Genomic DNA, 10,595 nt, shown 5'->3' on the forward strand with positions numbered 1-10,595 from the left:
AAAAGTGCACGCACGGAACGTCTCGTTTATCCCACCTACAATTTCATTTCTTCTTCCCTTCCCGTCTTCCTCGCTCCTGTAAAATCACCTTGCTGCTAACGTTGGAAACATCCAGCACACGTGTATAGCCGTGTTCAGGCTGGGCGAGGATATTAAAAAATACCCAAGTGTCGCACGCGCGTAAAAGTACCGTAAAATCGAAGAAACGCGTAAAGAGAGGAAACGGCGGGCGGGATTGGCGTATAGTAGCGCCACGGATTATCACGTTTTCGTAACGCGGGTTAGTGAATCGCGGGTTTCCATTGAATATCGCCGATCGAGCAAATGGTTTTCTGCGTCGAGAGCGTTTTTTCTTCGGCAGCCAGCAGCCAGCAGCGCGACACAACAGGCAGGAACACTTTGGTCCCGCGGTAGAAATTTGCTCACCGGAACAATTGAATACTTGATTTCCAATTCGTGGTATAACGGCGTCGGGGATCGGTGAAAGCAAGAGTTAACAGCGTCTTGGCATTTCTCACCGGTCTCTGGCCCTCCCTTCGTTAATTCCCCCTAGGCAATGCCTTTCGATGGCGTTGTTTGCATTTATCGACGATCGCGTTCTCGCTGCCGAAAGAGGTCGAGGGGCTATCGATGGTAAAATTTTTCATGCACCGCTAATGTGAAGTTTCCACCGAGTTTCATGCCAATTCTTAGATCAATCCCGTTCGTTACAGGTAAACGAATTTTCTCTCGAGTTCCTAAGGACAAATTTCTTTCGTCGCCGTAGTCAAGAAAAGGAGAAAGAACGTTGAGAATTTCAGGAGAAATGTTTGGAACGAGAGACGTTCGACCGGCGGAGGAAGAAAACGAGGGTGTGTTTTTAAAGGGGCGAAGCGAGACGTAAAGGATGCCGAGGGTAAGGATAAATCGTTCGGAGGCTGACGAGATTAGGTGAATTCGAAGGGCAGAGGCAAACACAGGGTAGGGAATGCACCGTGGAGGGTGTGGGAAGCGGTAAAGTGGAGGGAAGCGTCGGAGAGTTTAGGAGGGACGAAATCTTGCCGCTCGCTTCGAGTCGTTAAGATTTAACGGTGTGTTAGCAACGAATTAATTCGTGGCTCGCTCGTCCTTCGTGACAGTCGGCTCCGATTTACTAGTCAATCATGCGTCAACAGAAACAGAAATAAAATATTCGCAATAAAACAGAAATTCGCTGAATTTTTCTCGTCGGAAAATCTTCAAATTTCTCAGATGTCCCGCGAGTCAACCATAAGTCGGACATCGAAAATTGTTAGTAGTAAACTCAACCATATCTCAGAGAGCGAGTTTCGACCTCCCTGATTTACGTCCGATTTTCTCCTATCCTGCGAGTCAACCATAAGTCGAGATTTGCTCGGGCCAGTAGTGCAAGTCGACCATATCTCAGACGCTCGAAATTTGTCGAAATCGAGTCCCTAAGCTATTTGCGCACAAATCTCCAAGTTCTTCGCTCGAACTTGGCGACATTTACGATTTTTACGCGTTCCTAACGATATCCGGACTTGGTTTTCTTGCTTTTTTAATGGAATCTTATTTAAATAATGACTGTTTCGCAAAAGGAAATGGATTTGGTGTGTAAAGGGGAAGTAAATAGACGGTAAATTGCTGTAATGTAACACTGGTATATTGTAACCTTTTGTAGCCCGAAAGTTCCATCTGTCATACACACAAACAATTAAAGTTATGAACAATTTCTAACTAATCAACCGCATGCAATTGTTAATTCAATGCGATATTAATAAATCAAGCTGCTTTATTAAGAGTTAAAGCATGCAGCAAATTGATTTAACACCTCCAATATTATCAACTACCGTCTAAATTGTTATTTAACAAGAAACACTACTTATTCTGTAATCAAAGCACTTCAAAATGAAGCAGAAACTTTATTTCACTACCTGCACTGCTAGTAACGTCGAAACAATAAATAATTTATTCTAAATACAAATTTTAAACTGCTTACTACATGCAATTACGCTCTAACTTGCAATAATTATTATTAACAGCACAAAATTCAAAGAATTTCTATCTTAAAAATCTCCTTGCTAGACTGTAAAATAAAGAAAATTCCAATGAATTTTGTCTTTACTTTAAGCTCCAATAGCCAAGAGAGACAAGGAAACGAATAGTGGTACATAAGGATAGCACTAGAAATGAGTTAGACAAGGATAGAAATAGGGGTAAAGGAGGATAGCATTACAGCAATGAGTTAGACAAAGAAAGATATCGGGATAGACAAGGATAGAAAAAAGCGTGGGCGAGACCAACACCATCTCGCGTCTGGTGACGCGAACTTCGATTTTTTAATAGGATTACAGGATATAAACAGAGGTATTAGACAAGGATAGCACTAGTGTGCGACAAGGACAGAGAGAGAGAACGCTTCCTATTGGTCGGCGGGCCGCCGAGCTCCACCTATCAGGCCCCAAATTAAGTCGATCGATGAAAAATCGTTAATAACTCATTAATTAGGATGATTTTGTGAACTTTTAGAATTGAAGAATGAAGCATGGACCTTCAGCAACTTTCACATATAATTTTTAGTGCCCCAAACCCTTTCAATAATTAGTTATTAACAATTTTAGTACGGGATGTCGGGAACGATACCGCACACCGTCAAATACTTTTACGGTTTTTCAATAATTTCACAGCTTTCTGCTAAATTCTCGTACAACTATCTACATGCATCTGAAAGCTAACTCCTTTGGCTATATTCTCATATAATTTTTATTAACATATTCGGTTTAGTTTAGGAGTTATTAAACATTATACGGGAGCGTCCCCAATTCATCGTACTCGAGTATACTCAAGTGTTATAAACAATTGCTAATATCTAATGAACCGCACCACTTATGGCTGCCAAACTAATTTCAGAATATAGATAAAAATCCATTCTACATTCTGCATGTCTTAAAGTGCATAATTATTCACTCATTTCTATTGAAATAACGAAAATATGTTACCATTGAATGCGACTTATATAATCGAGTGTAACACCTTCACGGTTTTTCAATAATTTCATAGTTTTCCACTAAATTCTCGTGCAACTAGCTATACACATCTGAAAGGAAACTCCTTTGGCTATATTCTCATATAATTTTTATTAACATATTCTGTTTAATTTACGAGTTATTAAAGATTATATGGGAGCGTTCCGTATTCATCGTTCTCGAGTATATCCGACTGTTATGAACAATTGCTAATATCTAATAAACCACATCACTTACGGCTACCAAAATTCTTGTAGAATATAGTAAAAAGTCTATACTATATTCTGCATGCCTAAAAGTACAAAATTAATCATGCTTGTTCATGAAAATGAAGGTAATGTGATACCCTTGAATACGACGAGTGTAGTACTTACCGAAATAAGGATTAATATCTCGCAAATTACGACAGATACGTTAATGAAAATTAAACGAGAAAGTAGCTAAAGGAATAGCCTTTCGAACGCATCTATAAAAGTGCATAAATTATTTATGAAAAGCAATAAAATTAATGAAAAACCAGAAGAGTGTGCGGTATCGCTACCGACACTCTGCACAATAATTGTTAATAGTTAATTATCGAAAGAAGCTAGGACCTTCAAACCTATATGAGAAAATTGCTGAAGGTTCACACTTCATTCTTCAATTCTAAAAGATCACAAAATCAACCTAATTATTGAGTTATTAACGATTTTTCATCGATCAACTTAATCTGGGGCCTGATAGGTGGAGCTCGGCGGCCCGCTGGCCAATAGGAAGCGTTCTCTCTCTGTCCTTGTCGCACACTAGTGCTATCCTTGTCTAATACCTCTGTTTATATTCTGTTATCCTATTAAGAAATCGTAGTTCTCGTCACCTGACGCTAGATGGTGTTAGTCTTTCCCGCCAATTTTTCTGTCCTTGTCTATCCCTATATCTTTCCTTGTCTAACTCATTTCTGTTGTGCTATCCTTATCTACCGCTATTCGTTTCCTTATCTCTCTTCACTATTGTTATCGTGGTAATCGCTATTATATTTAATTGATACTTAGAATTAACTTTTTAGTAATAGAAAGGTAAATAAACAGTAAAATACTGGTATATTGTAACCTTCTGTAAAATACATTTTGTGCAATACTTTTACAATAAATAATTTATTTGTTTATAAATAATTGCATTGCTTCATTTTTCCTGGTGTTTAAGTCCTATCCTTGATTCCTACGGTGTCCTGGAAAGTCCATCTATAATTCATACGAAAAAGAAAATTAATTTTCCTAATTTTTGATCAAAGTTATAAACAATTTCTGACTAATCTATTTTAAATACAATGGTTAAATCGATGCAAAATTTATATATAAAACTGTAAAACAATTTTATTTAAGACTTTCAATAATCATAAACAACCATCTAAATTGTTATTTGACAGGAAACGAATTATCCTGCAATTAAAGTATTTGAAAATAAACCAGAAACTTTATTTTACTATGTACGTATTAGTGATGTCGAAGGAATAAAAAAATTGATTATGATATGAATTTTGATCTGCTTAGTACGTGCAATTATACTCTAATTCTAATTTTTCTAATAAATATTATTGGTAACGAGAAATTCAAAGAATTGTCATTGCACTGTAACGAAAAATACGCGAACATAATTTTTCATTGGTGGATGATTCATCCCATGCTACACACGCTTTATCAAAGAAGGATCCTTTAGGTCTGTCGATTTTACCATCTTCGATGGTGGAATGTATATAATACCTAATAGCAAAATCTTCTGCAACGATCGAGCAATCGAAATTTCTAAACTATCCTGCGAGTCAACCATTTCTCAGACGCTCGTAATTTGTTGAAATGAGCCAGTAGTGTTGTTAGACATGCGAAAATTGTGAAAGTCCGATATTCGAAACGGGAAAGCAGCTTCATGTTTTATTTGCAAGTGGTTTGATCGAAGAATAATCGGTGTTTCTCGTTAAATAGCAATTTAGACTTGTTTGAATTCTAAATGGAGGTAAATCTACGCGTGCTCGTGCTTGAAATCTTTTATTGAAAAAGTGAGACGAAACACAATATCGCAGTAAGGCCTTAGACAAAGGAATCCGGGAGGAACCGAAGGAAGGCTCGAGTGTTTCTTCGTCTTGAAAGGACTCGCGTTGGCGCGATTGGCGTATTTTACGCACAACGTCCATTTCCATTTGCGAAACACTCGTTCGTTGCAAAATGAAATAAACTAAATACCGATATCGTTGGGTACGCTACCCTTTGGACATCACGCTTTCTCGAGCAAATCTAAAATACAGGCAGAGTATCGACAGGAGGGACTGTACAAACTTGGTTAGAGGTTACTTCGTAAATTTACAAGAGGAATCATTTTTTCTTTGTTTTCTCTTTGCTATCCTCCCAGGATGGTGCAAACTCATCTGGCGAGTTAACGAGAGGATCAAAGGATATTTCGTTTGACTGGAACGTGACCGGCTTTGAGAGGTGAGAAGATGATTCCACCTCTGAAATTTACGATAGTACACGGGCCGAATTAGCGTTATGAAGCATGCAAAGAAAGGGCAGCTTTCCCGAGAGATCGAAGAAGGGTGTGGAAGCCAAAGAGGGTGAAAGATAATAAGGAGTAATCGAAAGCAGTAGGAAACTCTGATTGCGAGCGATTTGGCTGTCTACTCGAAAACACTTTCCGAGAAAGGCGAGCGAGCGAGTTGAAAGTTCCCTGGTAAACTCGTCGGAGATTTGCCCGTGGCGGGTAAACTTTTTAAGGAGATCGTTCGCATCCCCTTTAACTTTCCTCTTTCTCGCACCACGAACCTTTCGTAAATATTTGCATATATCATAGCTGCAAAGACAGAAAAGGAACGTTCCTTCCTGTTGTCGTTTCCACCAGATGAATAACGCGAAGCCGATAAATGTCGACATCGACATCGTTAACGCGGTCGGCGGGTCCCTTTTCAAAAGTTGATTAAAATCGATTAAATAGAAAGAGCAGCGAACAGTGGTGACGATAGATTGAAATGATATACACCTGGAGCATCGTTTCTATCCGAACGAATTTAAAAACGATCGATACGCATCGTGGCCCGGTGCTTTTACACGGCCAGGCGGTGTACCATTGGATCGGAAACGAGGGAAATCGATGTCCCTTGCACGTTGCAACTTATCGGGCCTCGTCGGTCGTTTCGCTCTCGCGTCCTCGAATTATCGCCGCAGCAATTAGAATCGATGTTTGTAATTAGCTAGGGAAACCGATGCACGCTTTAATCTCCCTAGCTTGTCCCTCCAACGGTATCGTTCAAATTTACAGATTACCTTGCTTTTTATTCCCCCTGAAAAATCACCAGGCCTATCGTTATTATTATTAAATCGTATCGCGTTATCGAGGATGGTCAATTAAGCGAGCGTACGCCCGGTTTGTATAAAGGGTGAATCCAGCAGGATCTAATGCTACCGTTTTCGAGGGTAATTTATGACGAGCTATTGTACTTTGAATGGGGCTGCCGTTATTATGGAGGGACAGCAACAAACGGCAAAGACGGAGAGAGGAGGAGATAGAACGCGACGACAAAAAGGGCACCACGCCAAAACCCGGAGGGAAGAGTATAGAATTCTGGACCGAGAGAGAGATTGATAAACACTGTGGATAGGGATAGAGAAAGAAGAATTGCAAATAGCCCCGAGGCGTACTCGTAGCTGGCTGGTTTCTCCTGGTAAGTTGGTAGCGTTGCATATTGTTTCCTATTCAACCGTTTCCCAGCCTCTGGCTTTTTTCCACCTTTTCCATTTTCTCTCGTCCTGCTGCGCATAATCCTTTCGCTTCTCCGATATTTTCACCTAAGGTGAACGGAAACATGCCACCGCGAGATACATCCAATTCCCTCCAGAGCAACGCTCTGATTTCTCTAGCCTGCTCTAGATATTATCAAGATTGTCATGCGTTACGTTACATACGCCACCAACTCCGAGTGGTAAGTTTCTCGTTTCGGCGTTAGCTTATTTCGTTCGGAACGCGATAATCGTAAATACAACGACGCCCGATAGTTTCTCGTTCCTCATAGTCGCGATTCGCCAGGAAATGATTTCTCGTAAATGGCTCGTTTGGTTTGGCCGGTCCGTAAACTGGCCACGCGATTCGAGAAGGGTAAATACGTTTCCATCGCGCCGCCGTCCGTTCGAAATAGCCAACGATTCCCGTTCAAAAACGGAATGCATAAAAAGTAAGATTGCCAGCTTTTTATGCTTTAGTTTGATCGGCCCGCTCGAGGAATTACCGATCGAGCAGTCGAATTTCAAAATCCGTCCAGCGCTCGCTCGGTTGGTATTACGTGTGTACTTCGATTTACGTAACCAGCTATTCCTTCTTTCCCCCTTAAACGAGCATTTCCGTTTCACAGTCGATAAGTAGATCTGTAATATAAAGCAATCATTTTTAATCCCGCTTCTCGACCGTAGCAACCTTTTTTAACGAATTAAACAGAAGGACGATAAAATAGCGGGAAAAAACAATACCGAAGCACAAACGACGGTAGAAAAGCACGACGGTCACTTTCAGTCGAGGATCAGCGGTTCTGTTCCAAGAGTCGACGCTCGTATTTCAAGTATTTAGCGCGACTGACCACCGTCCTTCGGAGAATTATCGCGTTAATCCTGGAATAATATTTTACTGGAAAATCTGGCTGATATTTTCCGTGGCAGTAACGTAAAGTGGATGACGAATGGCGCTGACTGCCAGCACGGTTAATTGTCGGCTTTGTAGTGTACCGTGGTTATTCCGTGCACGCCGCAATTTCCACGCTAGCGATGTCGAGAACGCCGAGCAGAGGGGTTCTTCCTACGTTCGCTTTACTTTACGATTCCGTTACCAACGATCACGAGGCGAAATCTTCTTACATGCGAAACGACGTTTCTCAACTAGAGAAAACTTGCTTATCGATAGACGTACTTTCACGAGAATCGTAATTATATCTTTCTCAAACGTATCCTTCGTCGTTCCACCGTTCATCGTTTTAAAAGAGCCCGGACACGCGGTTTAATTCGCGGCTTCGTTTGCACCGTTTCTTTTTTTTCCTTCCTCATCTGGCATATATACCACCCTTTTCACTCTAATCTGGTCCAAAATTAAGGTTACCTACCTTTTTCTCATTCTATCTTGCGACTATAGTTCCTACCCTTCCTTTCTTCGATCTGACCACTCAAATGTAAAACACGGAAGAAAACAAAACGTGTATTTTTTTGTAAATTGCCTACTTTCTTTTTTAACGTAAATGCAATAGGAACAAACCTTGGCACAGTTAACGTGCTTTAGCGATATCCGAGACGGTGCTAATTTTTTTTTTTTTACGACTATTAACAATACCCCCGGTACCCTTGTCGAAAGAAAAAGATGCTGCCACCTGTCGGAAATTCCTTAAACGATGTGTTTGCACGTAGAAAGTGCATTCCTTTATACAGGGAATCCTTTAGACACAACAGTGGAAAAAAGTTTTCAGAATAACTTTTTATGATTCAGAGATACTTAAGAGGCTTTCACATGGCTTTCTACGATAATGAACATTGGCTGTTATCGCACATCAGGGATAGTTTTTTATCAACCGACAACACAGGTATATGGTAAATCCTATATAGGTTAAATATCGAAAACTTTTCTTCGGTATATCGTTGATAAATTCTAAACGTAAAAGAACTCGTTTTGTTTGATATTTCTCCAAGGTCAGTGCGAAATGGTAATGCTTGGGGAAGATATTCCTAAACAACTGAAATCGAATGGTACGTTACAATGTTACCCTGGAATGGAAGAAAGCGATGACGAAGATCTAGATGCTCTCGCAGAATCTTACGACATACAAATGGGTAATTTTCTTTCTAGTCTTTTCAACCAAACCTTCCTTTCCTTTTTTTCTTTTGAGAAAAAATTCATATTACACTTTGCAATTATTAAGAAAATAAGAATCGGAAAGTCGTTCGGAACCGAGTGTTAGATGTGTGATTTTGACGTTGATATAGATATAGAATACAGTCATAGAGAACGTTCTAACACTGCTCAAAGGTTAGAGAAAATGGACCTTAAAAGAGAAAAAGCTGCTAAAATCAGTATAAAGTGGAAAAATGATCCTGTTCTACCTATTACTCAGCAATCTGAATTGTTTCAAAGAAAAGATTTTCGTAGAAAGACTGGCCCTGCTAAAAGATACTCTCTCTTATCGGAACAACTTGAAAAGTGTCCAAATCTGCCACAAAATCCATTCATAGAGTATGCTAAGTTCGATGGTAGTGTATGTATCTGTATATTTGCTCAATTTTTACCACAACTGTTTGTCCATAGTACCATTTATGTGAATTCTATTGCAGGCACAAATAGATATTCCTATAAGAAAATACAGGATATTTATGTGTATGTTACCTAAAATACAAAGAATGTACCCCCTTCAAGTAGTTGTACTTGCTACAGCTAAAGTATTAGAATTCATTGGATTAATTTGCTACAAATATGCAAACGAACATCCAGATCATCCTTTAAAGTCTGAATTTTTTATAATTTATAATTAATATTTAGCCAGTCTTGTTAACAAGGAACATATTGGTACTTTAATGTTTTCAGGGATGATATTGCAAGATATGGTTTATATTTCACAGAAGATGATGGAGAAGTTGATTGGGATTTACCCTGCCTAGAACCAAGAGAAATAATATCCAAGTATGAATTTACAACGTTAGGTCTTGCAGAAATGAAACCGAGTGATAAAGCGCAACACAATGTTATTAGTTGGTTAGAATTATCCGACGAGGAAGATTTTCTAGAAGGTCAAAACGAAAAACAGGAAAAAGTTGCTGAAGATTTGGCAAAAATGGAAGGGCATACAACTGCCATGGAAGCACCGTTGTACCAATCGTATAGGTATATTTTTACTAATTTCGTACTAATTACATTTATCCAATCATTTGTAACATCTGTTAAATATGTAACATCCTATACAGGGTATACATAATTAACAAAGTCAGGACAAAGACTGAAATTTATCTAGGAATATCAGGTGAAAAAATTGAAATCAACCCAATAGTAACAGGAAAAGGTGCAGGACGTTTTTGGAATAGACAAAGAGCTGTTAGTTATCAAATAGATAATATTGCTTGGTGCGAAGTTACGGAAACGAAGGGATCAAAAACAATGTTTACATTAGTTTATACACCACATTCTTCTACTTCTGAAAACATATTAGGTTAGTCTCTAGTTTCTTCCTTTCACTTAATACATAGAAATTGTTCGATAGTTTCAAAAATATCCTTCTTTCACAGTACCATCCGGACAAATGCACTCTTTGCATCAATCCGCATCGTTTAAAAATCACGAATTTGAAGCTGATTCGATAACAGCTGACGAAATCGTTAGAAAAATAAATCATATATTAGAATTGCATAGTAGTACGTCGAGAAAAGAATATTTGTCTCAAAAAGAAAGAAAAGCAGCAAGACGAAAAAGTTTTCACTTGCATAGATGACAGCTTTATTGGTTCCTATATTCTATTTTAAATTATTTGAAACATTAATTGTATCCATGTGATAAAAATTGTAACAAATGTTTGCTTTCACGTCGTAAATTTCTTATACCCAAGAAAAA

The 10,595-nt window shown here is 38.9% G+C and overlaps 1 protein-coding gene across 1 annotated transcript; it reads left to right on the forward strand.

Annotated features, from left to right (window-relative positions):
• The first annotated feature begins 8,411 nt into the window (after positions 1 to 8,411).
• Positions 8,412 to 10,476, forward strand: LOC108571806 (target of rapamycin complex 2 subunit MAPKAP1). The gene is made up of 7 exons (XM_017933948.1): positions 8,412 to 8,583; positions 8,690 to 8,830; positions 8,984 to 9,252; positions 9,329 to 9,498; positions 9,579 to 9,875; positions 9,956 to 10,197; positions 10,274 to 10,476. The coding sequence occupies exons 1-7, from the start codon at positions 8,481 to 8,483 to the stop codon at positions 10,474 to 10,476; spliced, it is 1,425 nt and encodes a 474-aa protein (XP_017789437.1). The 5' UTR covers positions 8,412 to 8,480.
• Positions 10,477 to 10,595: the final 119 nt, after the last annotated feature.

Source organism: Habropoda laboriosa, unplaced genomic scaffold, assembly GCF_001263275.1.
Source record: "Habropoda laboriosa isolate 0110345459 unplaced genomic scaffold, ASM126327v1 scaffold99, whole genome shotgun sequence".
Classification (NCBI taxonomy): domain Eukaryota; kingdom Metazoa; phylum Arthropoda; class Insecta; order Hymenoptera; family Apidae; genus Habropoda; species Habropoda laboriosa.

What these genes read in the sequence shown, in the direction of transcription:
- LOC108571806 (XM_017933948.1), top strand. Translation starts at nt 8,481, where the DNA reads ATGATTCAGAGATACTTAAGAGGCTTTCACATGGCTTTCTACGATAAT. An exon ending in ATGCTAAGTTCGATGGTAGT is followed by an intron (nt 9,253 to 9,328) that starts GTATGTATCTGT and finishes ATTCTATTGCAG; the next exon opens with GCACAAATAGATATTCCTAT. An exon ending in TACTTCTGAAAACATATTAG is followed by an intron (nt 10,198 to 10,273) that starts GTTAGTCTCTAG and finishes CTTCTTTCACAG; the next exon opens with TACCATCCGGACAAATGCAC.